We start from the raw sequence: 14,739 nt of genomic DNA, 5'->3' as shown, positions 1-14,739 counted from the left end.
GATGCCACTGCCTGGTGTCCAGTGCCTGCTCCGGGTGCCCGGTGTACCGTGCTTGGCCCCGGTGCCGGTGCCCGGTGCCAGGCGCTGTTTCCGATGCCGGTGCTGATGCCGGTGCCCGCTGCCTGACGCTGTAGCCGGACGCCGGTGCCGGTGCCCGGTGCCGCTGCCGGTGATGCCGAGCGGCCGCCCCCCCCCCTCCCGCCCCCCGGCCCGCCCCGCCCCGGGGCCGCCCCCGCCCCCGCCGCTGCTATTTCTGCTAATCCGCGGCGGGGCCCGGCCGTGCCCATCGGCAGCCGCCGCTCCCGGACGGCGCCCGGCGCCGCAGCCATGGTAAGGCCGGCGGGGAGCGGGGACAGCGGCCCGGGCTGCCCCGCCCCGCACCGCCCCGCACCGTGGCACGGGCCCGTTCCCGCAGCGCGGGCCCGCTCCGGTGCCCTCCGTGAAGGTGACGGTGCGCGGGGGCGGAGCGGACCCGGGGCCGCCGGTGCCGCAGCGGAGCGCGGGGGGGACGCGGGCACTGGGGAAGCACCTGCCCGGGCTCCGCGGGGGAGGCGGGGGGCGGCCGCGGGCCCCTCAGCTTGGCATGGGGGCGGGCAGCGCTCGGGAGCGTCACCTGCGTGTTCCCGCGTCCTGCCTCCCCCCGCCGCGTCCGTGCGTGGGCAGAGGGGCTGCTCTCGGTTGGCTCCGTGCCGATCATCGCTCCCCAGCGCGGCTATGGGCAGGTCCGCGGGTTGCGGCGCTGGTGGCACTGCCAGCCTGGCCGGGCCCTCGGCGGGGACTGTCACACGCACGGAGCCGGCTCTGCACTCACCGGCAAAGTCCGGAGCCGCCACTGGCATTCCCGGCCCGCGGGAGCTTGTCCTGCATCCCTCGTCCTGCCTCCCCCCTCCGCCGAGGTCCCCAGGAGCCGCTCGGCAGGGTCACGTCCCCGCGGGGACCTCCGGCCGCTCACCGTGCCCAGGGTGGGGATGGGGCCGGCGGGCTGTGGCCGTGGCTCGCGTGGCACCGGGGTGGTGGCCGCTGGGACAAGTGCCCTTGGTGGGGAGCGCTGCGGCCGCCCTTCCCTTGCAGCGCCGTGGGAACCAGCCCGGCACATTCCTCGGGGGCTGGACGCAGTGGAAGCAGGGAGGAAGGAGGGCGGCTGGCGGAGCGTGTCGCAACGAGCGCCTTCCCGACAGGCTCCAAACTGTGGCTTCGGGATGCACAGAGCCAGGCTCGGGAACATCTGTGCGGGGGACGGCGGTAGCGGCTGGGTACCGGCAGGGAGCTGCGCTCCCTTCTCCCTGCACGTGGGGCTGGAGGTGGTCCAGAAGGACCCCTGGAGGTGAAGCAGGTGCCCCCCGACACTGGTGCCACATCCCTCTGTCCCCAAGGCAGTTCACGGCTCGGCCGGAGAAACGGGATGAGCAATGGTCTCTCCCGACCTCTGCTCCCTGCTCTGAGTGGCCTGGGTCTTGTCCATCCCCACGTGCTGAGATGTCACCTTGTTCCCATCCCGGACAGCCCTCACTGTCACTTGCTGGGTCACAGGAGCCACCGCACATGGTTCCATCCCAGGGTGCCTATGCAGGTCCTTCCAGCTGGAGGATTCCCTGCAGGAATGGGCTGGAGCTGCTGCACCAAGGGATGTGGCTCTTGTCCCACCTGCTTGGTGACCAAGGGGTGCTGTGTGCCCCTCACCCACAGGGTGCCCAGCACCCTGCTCCTCCGGGAGCTGTCGGGAGACTGTTTCCCGACGGGATGCTGCTGATGGGGTGGGAGGGGAGAGCTCCAGTTCCCTGGTGGGACCACCCCGTGCACACAGAGCAGGCCTGTCCTAGGGGGGAGCCAGGCTGGTCCTGGCACTGCTGGCTTTGGTGGGGACCACCGTGCTCCTGTCCCGTGTTGAGTTCGTGCTTTGGGGTCAATCTTTGTGCCCGGGGTGCTGAGCCTTGGTGACACAGTGGAGCAGCACCTCGCCGCGGTGTTCCCTTCCTCCCCCTGCAGAAACAGTGTGGGGAAACACATCCCATGGGAATGTGATGCCCGGCGGGAAGCCGCTAAGGGGCAGCCAGGCTTTCCTAGCTCGGGCTGTGCCCGCTGTCCCCACGTCCCCCCCTCCACCGCAGCCCGCGGGCTGTCGCTGTCGCCGTGCGGGGCTGGCGCGATGCGGAGTGACAGGCGGGGGGAGGCAGCTCGTGTGCCACCTCGCCGGGGCTGTGACAGCCCGGGTGTGAGGCCGCCTTGCACTCAGCCGGGTGTGTAATCTGCTTACGGGGGCACTGGCGCAGCCCCGGGCTCTCGCTGCCGTAAATCCCTGCTCCTGCCGGGAGTGCGGGTTGGGACGCTTGGAAAGCGGCCGAGAGCCCCTGGATCGCGCCTGAGCGGCTCTGATGCATCCCGACAGTGCATCAAGGTGAATCAGCGTCCCTGGTGACCCCGGAGTGACAGCTGGGGAACCCTGGCTGCCACCCACGGCTCCTCCTGGGGCACTGTTAACCCTTCGCCTCCCAGGGATGAGCCGGGAAAGCTGAGGCAGGAAGGCTGGAGCCTGGGAATCCTGCGGTGGGCAGCGTCCCTGCTTCTCCCAGTGCAGAGCTGGGTCCTTCCCAGGCAGGCCCAGCTCGAGCAGGAACTTGCAGCCGTGTGGAGAAACTTTAATTGTCGGGTGCAAAAGTGTGGAGTTTTTAAACAGCTTTTCATGGAAAACTGTGTTTCTCCCCTCAAAGAGGCCGTGGAGCCCTCCCTGCCTGGTGTCTGTGGGGTGCTCCAGGGTGGGGAGTGGGAGAGCATGTGCTGTGCAGCAGGATGGAGGGGGGTTTTGTCTCAGGATGGAGGGGGGTTTGTCCCAGAATGGAGAGGGGTTTTGTCCTGAGACAAAGGTGTTTCCAAAGACTGAGTGTCCTCATGAGCTGTAGCCAAGCTGTGTGTTCAGCCCAGAGGTGCTGGTGGTGATGATGACGGTAGTCCTGCAGCCCCCCAGTACCTCCCTTGCCACCTTCTTGGCCAGCGGTGCTTTTCTGGTCCCTGAAATCTCGGCAGCCGGGCAGGAGCTGGGCTTGGCTCTGCCCTGGGGCTCCCTCTGCCCTCCTGTGTGCCCCAGCCCCCGCAGGGGCCGTGCCTGGCCCCTGGGTGCCGTGGGCGCCCGGCGCGGAGCCTGCCCAGGGTGGAGTTATGCTAATGCTGCTCCCCATCCCTCGGCGCAGCCGGGGCCACTCGGCATCTGCTGCTGGCCACGGGCGACACTGGCTGTGCCATGGCCACCTGCCCCGAGCTGCAGCCTGGGCAAGAGGTACGGGGGCACCGACCATCCCCGGCGGGGCGAGAGAGGGGGCAGAGGGGATGGGGAAGCACCCCAATACTGCGGGAAGGTGCCACAGCTGATGCTCCGTCCCTGGAACAGCCCTGCTGGGGGCTGCACTTGCTGCAGGACCCCCAGAGATGTGGCGCAAACCCCTCCGGTGCTGCAGCACGGTCGAGGCCACCGGCTTCCCTGGGGGTGGGGGGCGAGGGGGAGCCCCGAAGGGCTGGAGCACCGAGGGAAGGAGCGGCAGTGGCGCTGGGGGCACTCGGAGGTGGCGGTGGCATCATCTCCCACCCCCGTGTGCCCCCGGGCGGGCCGTGCTGTGATGGGGGGCTGAAGCTGAGCCCCCCAGGGCAAGGTCGGTGAGGAAGAGGACGTTGCACTAGCACGAACCCCCCGAGCACTCGGGACGCGCGGGGGGACAGGGGAACACAGGAGGTCCTGCAGCCCCGCCAGGGGGGCACCTGCTGTCCCCCAGCCTGGTACCGTGTCCCCCCCGGGCTGGTGGCAGCAAGAGAGGGGGCAGCAGGAGAGGGAGCAGCAAGAGAGGGGGCAGCAGGAGCGAAGGGCAGCCGTGCGAGGGCTCAGCGCCGGCAGCGCCGTGACCTTGTTTCCAGTCCGCTAATTCCGCGCATCCCGCCTCGCCGCCGGCACCGCTGCCCGCCCGGCGAGCGGGGACACGGCTGCGGGAGGACACGTGTCCCCACGGAGGGCTCTCGCCTCGAGGCCCCCCGATCTGAGGGAAGGGGGGCACTGACCCCCCAGTTCGGAGCCTGCAGGGTCGAGGGCTCCCCCCGACGCTCCGTGCCCCCTGTTTGAGGGTCTCGCTGCCCGTGGGGTCGCCTGGCAGTTGCCATGGTAGGAGCTTGGGGACCTTGATCCCGCGGGAGCTACTGCCGGACATACCCTTGGGAACGCGTCTCCTCCCGGCAGTGCTCGTAAACAGGATGTGGAGACATCCCAAAGCCGGCGGACCCGGCCCTCGTCCCCACCCGCCGCCTCACAGGGCCACCAGCCAGAGGGTCTCTGTGCCCGGCTCCCCCCCAACCCCTCCCTGGCGCTCCAGGATGGGTAGAGCCAGGGGTGGAGGGTGTCGGGGTCCTGGTGACATTTGTGGGCCGGGTCCCCTGCCCTGGCTGTCCGCTAGGACAGCAGGGACAGCAGTCCCTTGGGCCATCGCCCACGCTGAGACCCCACAAGTGGGCAGGTGGGGGGCACGGGCAGACCCTCTCCCACCATCTGCCTCCTCCCGACCCCAGCCCCACTCCAGCTCCCCCCCTACACTGCTCCTAATCGCTTCTTGGTGTCTCTCCCTCCTCCCTGGCGCCTCCTCCCCACCCTCCCGGCAGGCCATGGGCTGTGTGGGGGTCCTGGCCACCCCGGAAGACCCCGAGGAGCGGCAGGGTGCCCGGGGGGATGGTGCCCATCCCCGTCCCCTGGAGTGCCAGGAGCTGGCTGCCGTCCCCACAACACAAGCTGTAAGAGCCCGGGGTGCACAGGACCACGGCTGTCCCCACTGCCATCCCCACGGGTGTCCCCAGGGCTGTTCCCATGGTGGTGGCTCGTCCCCTGGGGTGGCCGTGTCCCCCCTCTCCTCTCACCCCTGCCATCCTTAGGCTGCATGTGTCTGGCTGCTGCTGCTTGGGGGGGGGTTGTGCTACTGAGTCGGGCGGTGCCACCTCGGGCTGGCACTGCCACCGTTAGTGTCACCTCCTCCCTTGTCCCGCAGATAAAGCGTTTCCTGAAGGAGGACTCGGACGAGGCTGAGCTGACCCAGTTCCTGCGGGATTGCCCTCCGGCCGACAGCCCCAGGAAGGTGGAGCCCCCGGAGGGCCGGCGGGAGCCCGGCCACCCTCTGGGCAGTGTGGGCAGGGGCCCTGCCGAGGAAGCCACGGACGAGAGGGACTCCAGGATCTTCTCCCGATCCCGACCCCTGGATACCCCGCAGCACATCGCAGCCCCCCCACCCCCCAGCCCCAACCGCCCGCGGAGCCCCTGGGGGCAGCTGGACCCCTACGACTCCTCCGAGGTGCGAGGCGTGTCCGTGGAGGGACGCGGGGGGGACACACGGGGGGCGAGGGGCTGCAGGAGTCACGGTGGAAGGTGTTCCCATCCTGCAACCACAAAGGTTTAGGGCAGGAACAGCCTCATCCTGTGGCACTCCAAGCCTGGGGGACGGGAGGAAGAGGGTGGCCTACCAGGATAAGGGGTGGGGTGATGGCGTTCCCTGTCCCACACCCCCTCTGCCCGCAGGATGACAAGGAGTACGTGGGCTTTGCCACCCTGCCCAACCAGGTGCATCGCAAGTCAGTGAAGAAGGGCTTCGACTTCACCCTCATGGTGGCAGGTATGGGGGGGCCCAGCTGGGCTGGCGGGTGCTGAGCCCACTCTGGATCCCAAAACACCACGGGGCAGGGTGTATGGGGGGGTACTGGCTGCACCCCCTCACCCTTGTCCCCCTTTTCCAGGGGAATCCGGGCTGGGCAAGTCCACGCTGGTGAACAGCCTGTTCCTGACTGACATGTACAGGGACAGAAAGTTGCTGAACGCTGAAGGTGAGGGGGATGGGGGGACAGTCACAGCCCACAGGGGGTGTTCTGGTGACACGGGGGGGGTGGCAGAGCCCCGCGATGCCCCTGGGGGGCTGCAGCCCCTCTCCCTGCCCAGCTGGGCTCCTCTGAAGGCACACGTGGCCCATTGCCAGCCACCTGCTGGCCCTGGGGACGGCTCCAAGGCAGCAGGGACCCCCTGCCCAGCACGGGGACCCCCTACAGGGGCTTTGTCCCCACAGGGAAAACAAGCCCTGGCTTGTTGGGAATTGCAGCAAATCCAGGAGGCTGAGGGCAGTCAGGGTCTGGGGCCAGTTCAGCTACAGTCAGTTTTTCAATTAAAATGGCCCCAACTTGCCCAAATCCCCAGGAGTTCGAGGGGTTTGTTTGATTTGTTTCCGCTGCTTGGAGTGAGAGCCAAAGAACATCACGCAGGCAGGAGCATCCTCAGGGATTCAGGGCCATGGAGGGGTGCTGGGGGTGAAGGGGCATGTGCAGCCCGGAGCTGTGGGGTCACACACAGGGGTACAGGGGGCCCTTAATGCTCCCACAGTGATGCCCACCCCCAGCAGACCCCTGTGCTGCCCCAGCTGGGTTCCTGGGGTGCAGGTGGCATGGGTGGACAGCCATGGGGATCCACAGGGATGTGGGGACCGTGGCATGGAGCTGGTGTCAGGAAAAGCCACCCCAGGTCCTGGGGACAGGGGTGACAGCTGTCCTGTCGCCTCCATCATCTCGTGACACCCCTGTTGACGTGTCCCCTGCCACCCCAGAGCGCATCACGCAGACGGTGGAGATCACCAAGCACGTGGTGGACATCGAGGAGAAGGGGGTGAAGCTGCGCCTGACCATCGTGGACACGCCAGGCTTCGGGGACGCCGTCAACAACACCGAGTGGTGAGTCCCTGAGGGCGCTGCAAAGGAGCCACATTTTAAAATGTTTTACCTCACATTGAATTCTTTTCCACATTATACACACTATCCAGGTAGGAATAGCTCACATCATTTGTGTACACGACCCATATCAGTTTTCACCCTTCACCCCATAGAGTCCCAGCCAAGACAACACCAGATCCAGGCACAAGGAACAGACATGGAATGTTGTAGGAATTAATTTACTAGTTCGAACTAAAACCTGCTCAATGTTAACTTATACATATAACTATTATATGTAAACTGAGTTAGTTTACATATAGTACCTATATACATATAATATCTACAATTTAGTGTATATATATATACATATATACATATATATATTTGTATATACACACATATAACTTAACTTACATGTATAATGTTAGCTTATATGTATAACCCATTGGACCTCCCCGGACAAGGGAATGTTCCAGTGCCTAATACCAATCCTCTAGGACATAACAGCAATTAAAACTTGCTCTAATGGCTCACAAGGAGTATCAGGTTATCTCTTAACTGTGTTTCTCCTGTGCAATCAGTGGCCTGGAGTCAGTGAGGCCTCACACCACCAGCTGCAGGACCATTCTTTCCCCCTGCACCCAACAGGGTGGGCACAGCACGGGGGGTGGGATGGGTGAGAGCTGGGGGTCCACAGAGAGCCCAGGAGTCCTACAAAGGACCCAATGTCACTCTACTGTCCCTGCAGCTGGAAGCCTGTGGCCGACTACATCGACCAGCAGTTCGAGCAGTATTTCCGTGACGAAAGTGGCCTCAACCGGAAAAACATCCAGGACAACCGTGTCCACTGCTGCATCTACTTCATCTCGCCCTTCGGCCACGGGTAGGGGCAGTGTCGGGCTATGGGGGGAGCTGGGGAGGGGTTGGAGGGCTCACCAGGCTCCCCCCTGCAGGCTCCGGCCCCTGGACGTGGAGTTCATGAGGGCCCTGCACCAGCGCGTGAACATCGTGCCGGTGCTGGCCAAGGCTGACACGCTGACCCCCGCCGAGGTGGAGCGCATGAAGAACAAGGTGAGGGGGGATGGTTCCAGCCTGGAGCCACCCCAGCAGGTCCCTGGGCATGGGGGGTGCCCTGGGGGTCCCCGCTTGGCTGGGGGCTCTGTCCATCTCCTGCCTGGATGTCTCCCTGGAGCGTTCTCCATGCGGGGCCATGTTGACCCAGGATCTCCCTGGGGCTCAGCAGGGGGTTGGGAGGGTTTGAGGGCTGTCCACGACATCTATTCTGGGGGAAACAGGCTTTTGGGGGATACTGGCACTGAGTGGTGCCTCCCACCCCTTCCTGAGGGCCCGAGCCCTGCCCTGAGGGGGGTGTTTGCCTCCAGATCCGGGAGGAGATCGACCACTACGGCATCCGCATCTACCAGTTCCCCGAGTGCGACTCGGATGAGGATGAGGAGTTCAAGCTGCAGGACCAGGCGCTGAAGGTGGGTCTGGCTCCTGCAGCTCCACCCTTTGGGGGGGGCAGAGCCCCAGGGCAGGGAGGATACATCACCCTGGGGTACCTGTAGGGCTTTGGGGGGCCACACAAGATCTTCAGGGGGGACATGTCCTCCTGGGGTACCTGTAGGAGTTTTTGGGGCCACACAAGCTCTGCAGCAGCCCCAGCGTGGAGGGGCTGGTACATGTCATACTACACAGACACATCACCAAGATCCCACAGGAAGATTGGTGGGATGGGGATGGGGTGGAGAAGCTCATGCTGTGGCCTCTGGCTCTCCACATCTTGGGATATCTTGGCAAGGGGATGCTGGACACAGCAGAGGAGATGCCTGGGAGGGGGGGGGATGTGGGGCATGGCAGGCAGGACTGAGCCCTGCTGACCCCCTGTTCTTAAAATTATTAGAAATGTCTCTGCCTGAACCAAGGTGCAAGCGAGCCCCAGACAGGCAGCTGCTTCTTTGCAGTTTGACAAAGAGCCTTTCTAAGATTTGGACAATGTTTAAGACAGTGCAACAACATTTCAATCTCTCCCACACCCTCCTGCAGGAGAGCATCCCTTTCGCCGTCATCGGCAGCAACACGGTGGTGGAGGCCAAGGGCCGGCGCGTCCGCGGGCGCCTCTACCCCTGGGGCATCGTGGAAGGTAACGCTGGGCTGTCCCCAGTGTCCCCACGGCCCTCTGGGGACGGGGATGTCGCCCTGTGACGGTGCTGCTGAGCCCCGGGGGGGGGTTCGGAGGCGCCCTGACCTCGGGCTCCCCCGCAGTGGAGAACCCGTCCCACTGCGACTTCGTGAAGCTGCGGACGATGCTGGTGAGGACCCACATGCAGGACCTGAAGGACGTGACGAGGGAGACCCACTACGAGAACTACCGCACGCAGTGCATCCAGAGCATGACCCGCATGGTGGTGAAGGAGCGGAACCGCAAGTACGGGGCTGGCAGAGGCGGGGCCAGGCTGGGCAGGGACGCGGGGTCGAGGGGTGTCCTCTCCTCGGGGTGACCCCAGCCCACTGCCAGTGGTGGTCTCCGGGGGTTGGGGCTGTGTGCAGGTCCGTGCTGGGGTGGGGGTGGGGGGGGGGGGTAGGAGGGGGGGCCCTTCGTGTGCCACAGGGCTGGGAATGGCTGGGGGAGATGGGCCAGAAGTGAGGAGGACCCTGTGTCGCTCAGGGCTGGATCTGTCTTAGGTGGGGATACTCCAGCAATGAGGGGGATCCTGTGTCCCCCCGGGGCCGGCTGGGATAGTAAGGGGGACCCTGCATCCCCCCGGGGCTGGGATTGACAAGGAATGATGTTCCAGCGAGGGGGGACCCTGCATCCCCCCAGGGCTGGGATTGGCTGGGGCGGGGGGGGGATGTTGCATCAGTGAGAGGCACCCCGTGTGCCCCCAGGGCTGGAGTGGGGGTGTGCTTTATCAGCAAGGAGGACCCTGCGTCCCCCCGGGCAGAGTATGTCTCAGGGGGTGCTCCGGCAGTGAGGGGGATCCTGCATCCCCCTGGGGCTGGCTGGGGGGTGGGGGGGACACGCTCCGGCTGTGAGGGGGGAACCTGCATTCCTGCAGGCTCCGGGGCCAGAGCAGGACCCAATCAAACATCGCGTGCTGGGGTTCTGCTCCCAGACCAGCTGCAGTCATGGCACCCACATCCCCTTAAGCCACCCCAAGATGCTGAGGGAGCCCCCCTTCCCAAGGAAAGGTCCCTGCTGGGACTCTCCAGCTGGAGGGCTGCAGCAGTGCGGGAGCGAGTGGAGGCTCTGTGTGTCGGGGGAGGGGGGGGGGGGGGGGGGGGGGGGGGGGGGGGGGGGGGGGGGGGGGGGGGGGGGGGGGGTGCTGGAGCAGCGGCGTGGGGGCTGCCAGGGGCTGTAGGCACCTCTCCAGGCACCTCGAAACGGTCTCTCCCTGCGTTCCCCGGGCAGGGACCGGCCCTCCGTGCTGAGGCTGTGCTGCGCCGACTGCTCCGCCGACTGAGCCGCCACCGGCCGGGGCCGCGCTGGGCCCCGCCCTCCTCCCCCTGCCACTCCCCGGCCCCTCTATAAAGTACTTGTTGGTACCCAACACTGTCTTGGTCCTTCTGTGCCCGCGCAAGGGCCGAGCAGCTGCCCTCGGGGCGAGCCGACCCCGTGGCAAACCCCCCGGCCCCGTGGCCATCCCCTTGGCCTCATGGCCACCCCGTGGCCACCCACTCATGTCCCACACGGACTGCCCTTGGGGTGCCAGGAGGATGCTGTGTGCTGGTGGCATCACCCCCGCTCACCCAGGGCTGGGGAGATGTGGCACCACTTGGTGCCACCGAACCCCCCCAGTGGCTGGCAAAGCCCTGCCCTCCTGGGGGAAGTGATTTTGGGGTTCAGACAGTCTTTGCTGGGCTGCTGGAGCTGCTCATCCTGGGGCTGGTGCCTGGCTCCAGCCTTGTCCTGCTGCCAGGGGTGGAGGGAGCTCCGTGTGCTCCCCACTGTGTCCCCCCAGGGTGAGGAGCCCTGACAACGGGCAGCGACTTCCAAAGCGCCTCAAAACGCAGCCAGGCCCTGTTCCTTGCCCTGGCACAGCCCCCTGGCACGACGGGACCCCCCAGGGCAGGGATGGTCTGTCCTGCCCGTGCCACATCCAGTGTCCATCACCCGGAGGGGCCACACAGTGGTGGCACGTGGGGATGGCACGTGGTGTCCCAACCCTGCCGTCACCCGCTGGGGTGGCACGTGGCATGCAGAGCGACGGGTGGGAGAGCTGGTCCCTCCCAGCGCCGCGGGCATGGGAGATGCCATCGATCCGGGCTGGCTGCCGTCCTGCGAGGGGGGGTGGCCTCGGAGGATGGGCACCACTCCCTCCTCCAGGAATGGGGTTGAACGGGAGCTGAGGCTCGGGAAAAAAGGGTGTGGAGCATCCCTGGGGCTGGCTGGGCATAGGGGTGCCCGGGGAGCCCATCCTGAAGCAGCAGAGGAGAGAGGGGAGATGCTAAGGTGACAGTGTTTTAAAGCAGCAGAGAAAAACCTGGCCCAGCAGAGCCCAGTCCCACTGGGATGCTTCCCGAAATGGGAGGGTGTGCAGGAAGTCACTGGGTCCCCCTCCTGAGCGGTGTGTGGCAGGTTGGAGGGTGCTGAGCTTTGAGAGGATGCCTGGAGCCTCTCACATCCTCCTTGTATGGAAAGAGGCCTCTTGTGTTGGTGGCCTGGAGGCTCGGGGGCTGTGCAGGTGGGTGGTGGGCACTGCAAGGTTTGGGATATGTCTGGGGTCCAGAGGGATGCATCCTCACCTCCTCTCTCTGTCTTCCACAGCAAGCTGACACGGGAGAGTGGGACAGACTTTCCCATCCCTGTCATCTCCCCAGTGCCAGATGTGGAGACCGAGAAGCTCATCCGGGAGAAGGACGAGGAGGTGAGTGTGGGGGAGGGCTGAGCCCCCCCAGCCCCCCTTCCCCGCCGCTGCAGCCCCAGCCACGGCACAGCCGTCAGGGGTCACCCTTCCTGCACCAGCCCAGCAGCTGCTGCTCCTCAGGTCGAGGCTCAGGAGGTGCTGAGGGGCATCACAGGCTTCCCCCCACGCACCTCCTGCTGATCCCGCTCTGCCCGGGCTGCTTCACCCAAAGCTGCTGTGGCTGGAGGTGCCGTCACCCCCGCCACGACCCCTGCTCTGCTCCCTTCCAGCTGCGGCGGATGCAGGAGATGCTGCAGAAGATCCAGAAGCAGATGAAGGACTCACACTAGCCCCTTCCTCGTCCTCCTCCTCCTCGTCCTCCTCGTCCCGCTCCTGGCCCCCGGATCAGAAATGTTTACATCACGCTCCGCCCCGCCCGGTCCCGCCGCCTGACTCGGTACCAACCGCACCCGCCACCTTAAAGCTGCTGCGGTATCGCCTTATCCACTGCCCAGCGCCGCCCCAGGGGACAGCCAGGGGACAGCCCACCCGGCCCCGGGCTCACCTGCCCCGTGTCCCCCCGCCCCCGGGGACAGCTTTGTCCCCCAAGCTTTGGCTTTCCCAGTGGCTCTGGGCCAGCCTGCTCCCCCTGTCCCCGTGTCACCTCGGGCCCCTGCTCACAGCCTTCACCTCGGCCTAGCCCTGCTCTAAGGGAAGAGGAAAGGGGGGCCACTGGTGCCAGCCCCCCCAGCTGCCCCGCTCTGGGGGACAGGGCTGCTTGATGGCTTGGTTGGCACGGAGGGACAGCAGCTCCCGGGGGGCACAGGGCACCGAGGGGATGGAGGGGCAGCCCCCACCCTGCTCCGTCTGCAGGGGGACTGAACTTGTCAGTGCCCAGCCCCGTGTCCCCACCCTGTCCCCACGGAGTGACACCAGGAATCCTGGCCCTGGGCAAAGTCCCTGGAACCCCAACTTGGAGGTCGGGTCCCCCTGGCTGTTGGCCCTGGAAAGCAATAATGACTGTCCTGTGCCTGTGGCACCTCCCACCCCATCACAACAGCACTGTCCCTGCTGCTACTTTGGCCCCTGATGCCACTTGCTTGTCTGTGGTGTCCCCGTGTGCCCAGGTGTCCCTGGCCCTGCTGTGTCCTGGCAGAGCATCCCTGTGTGTTCTCCAAGGGTGTCCCCATCCATGCTGCTTCTCAGTGAAGCGCTGCTGTGTGTCCCCACCTTCCCCTGGGATGTCCCCACCTTCCCCTGGGATGTCCCCACCTTCCCCTGGGCTGTCCCCACATTCCCCTGACATGTCCCCATGGGTGTTGCTGCCCTCAGGAGCACTGCAGCTTGTCCCCCCTGGGCTGTCCCCATCTGTGCTGCTTCCCCCCAGAGCACTGTGCGGTGTCCTTGTGTCCCCCCAGGATGTCCCCACCCCCATTCCTGCCCTGCAGGGCACTGTGTTGTGTCCCTGTGTCCCCCCAGGATGTCCCCAGCTGTGTTGCTTCCCAACAAAGCCCCTCTGTGTGTCCCCAGGGGGAGCCTGGCCCGCACCTCCCAGTATCCCTGAGGAGCTGGATCCCAAGCCCTTCAGCTCCTGCTCCCTCCTGGCTGTGGGGAGGGACAAAAGGGGTTGGCGAGGCACAACTGGGAGCACTGGGATCACTGGAGGCTCGCTGGCAGAGGGGTGTGTCCTGTCCCCACCAGGGCCACCCAAGCTGGGGTCCCCCAGGTGGGTTCACCCCTGGTGGGGGCTGTGCCTGGCCAGGGTGGCTCATCAGGCACGTGCCCCCCCATGTCCCTGTGCCAGCCGGGGGGTCCCCGTGGGCAGGGCCCTGCAGGGTGTATTAGTGCTTTCCTTTTTTTAATCTGGCTATTTTCTTACAGAAGCCCCTCCTCCCTTGGCATGACAGTCCTAGAGGCGTTTGTTAACGGATAGAAGCAGAGTATAGGTTTATAAATTCTTATAGAGTTAGTGGAAATATTTTTATCCCTCCACAACCGTTCTGAATAAATAACGGCTGACCCGGCTTGTCTGCAACCCCGAGTGGCTTCTGCACCAACACCCACGTCCCTGGGCATCCCACATGCCCACATCCCTTGGCATCCCATGTCCCTGGACATTCCCACATCCCTGGGCTGGCAGGGACTTGCCCTGTGGCCTCTTGTTCCCCGTTCCAGTTTCCTTGGCAAAAGCTCAAAATAGATACTGGGGGGTTTGTGCTGCTATGCCTGGCTGGGGATGTGTCACGCTTTAAGCCCCCCAAGTTCCTGGCTCTACCATTTCTCTTGGCTAAAGTGGCCAAAGCACTTCCCAGGGGTTCCCCAGATTCCTTGGCACAGCCAAGTGCCCAAGGCACACTGGGTTGGGGTTTCCACCACGGGGAGGGTGCAGCTGATGGGTTGGAGGGAAGAGGGGGCACCCAGTGGGACTGTGAGAACCTCAGCAGGTTCAACCAGGCCAAGGGCAAGGGCAGGGACCGGGGCAGGGCGATCCCCGGGGCCAGCAGAGACGGAGGGAGGGATGGGTGGATGGATGGATGGATGGATGGATGGATGGATGGATGGATGGATGGATGGATGGATGGATGGATGGAGAAGGACTGGGTGCTCCTGAGGGTTGGAGCTGGGCCACGACATCACCTCCCTGGGGTCCTTCCCTTCTCTGCCTCAGCCCCATCTGTGACTGGGGATGCCAATTCCTGCCCTTCACCAGCTCAGGCCCCACCATCCTAACCATTAACCCCCCTGGCAGCAACATGGGAATGGGAAATGCTGGAGCTTCCTGGGGTGGAAGCAGCTCCCACCCCAAAGGCTGGGCTGCAGGAACCTCCCACAAACCACCCCTGCAGCAACCAGAGGGTTCCTCTGCCTGCCCTTCCCTCCCCAGAACAGCCAACAGAGACTCTGCTTTGGGCCTCTTTGGCTTCAGACAGGCTGATTTATCCAGTTCCACTTCTCCCCAGAGCATGAAACCCAGTGCTGAGGCTCCAGCGACAGCCCCAGCTGTGCCTACCCTTCATTCCATCTCATTTTCATCACACCTTCAAAAAGAAAAAGTCCCAAACCCACTCAGTCCCAGCCTTTCCAAGGCACAGATATTTCCACGTGGCAAACACTTCCATTCCCTGAGGTCCTAGTTTAGTTTTCTCACCAGTGCTGCCACTGGTTGCAGACATCCCTGCTGGAG

The 14,739-nt window shown here is 65.0% G+C and overlaps 1 protein-coding gene across 3 annotated transcripts; it reads left to right on the top strand.

Annotated features, from left to right (window-relative positions):
- Positions 1 to 252: 252 nt before the first annotated feature.
- SEPT4 (septin 4) lies at positions 253 to 13,590 on the top strand. 3 transcript variants are annotated; one of them, XR_003572615.1, is made up of 13 exons: positions 2,173 to 3,271; positions 5,013 to 5,312; positions 5,537 to 5,630; positions 5,752 to 5,838; positions 6,606 to 6,729; positions 7,457 to 7,591; positions 7,662 to 7,779; positions 8,091 to 8,192; positions 8,755 to 8,851; positions 8,974 to 9,136; positions 11,477 to 11,576; positions 11,846 to 12,012; positions 13,437 to 13,590. XR_003572615.1 is itself a non-coding variant. In XM_027896311.1 (12 exons), the coding sequence occupies exons 1-12, from the start codon at positions 328 to 330 to the stop codon at positions 11,903 to 11,905; spliced, it is 1,383 nt and encodes a 460-aa protein (XP_027752112.1). In that variant the 5' UTR covers positions 253 to 327; the 3' UTR covers positions 11,906 to 13,590. The 3 variants fall into 3 exon arrangements, 2 of the variants coding, with proteins under 2 accessions (XP_027752112.1, XP_027752111.1); XM_027896311.1 differs by lacking the exon at positions 2,173 to 3,271 and adding an exon at positions 253 to 330 and having other exon boundaries at positions 11,846 to 13,590; XM_027896310.1 differs by having other exon boundaries at positions 11,846 to 13,590.
- The last annotated feature ends 1,149 nt before the right edge of the window (positions 13,591 to 14,739 follow it).

Source organism: Empidonax traillii, unplaced genomic scaffold (assembly GCF_003031625.1).
Source record: "Empidonax traillii isolate 1590-97213 ecotype Southwest subspecies unplaced genomic scaffold, ASM303162v1 scaffold492:size733235, whole genome shotgun sequence".
NCBI lineage: Eukaryota > Metazoa > Chordata > Aves > Passeriformes > Tyrannidae > Empidonax > Empidonax traillii.
The sequence above is the reverse complement of the archived record's forward strand: the minus strand, read 5'-3'. Positions and strand labels throughout refer to the sequence as shown.

What these genes read in the sequence shown, in the direction of transcription:
- SEPT4 (XM_027896310.1), top strand. Translation starts at nt 3,236, where the DNA reads ATGGCCACCTGCCCCGAGCTGCAGCCTGGGCAAGAG. An exon ending in TGCAGGACCAGGCGCTGAAG is followed by an intron (nt 8,193 to 8,754) that starts GTGGGTCTGGCT and finishes ACCCTCCTGCAG; the next exon opens with GAGAGCATCCCTTTCGCCGT. An exon ending in GTGAAGGAGCGGAACCGCAA is followed by an intron (nt 9,137 to 11,476) that starts GTACGGGGCTGG and finishes TGTCTTCCACAG; the next exon opens with CAAGCTGACACGGGAGAGTG.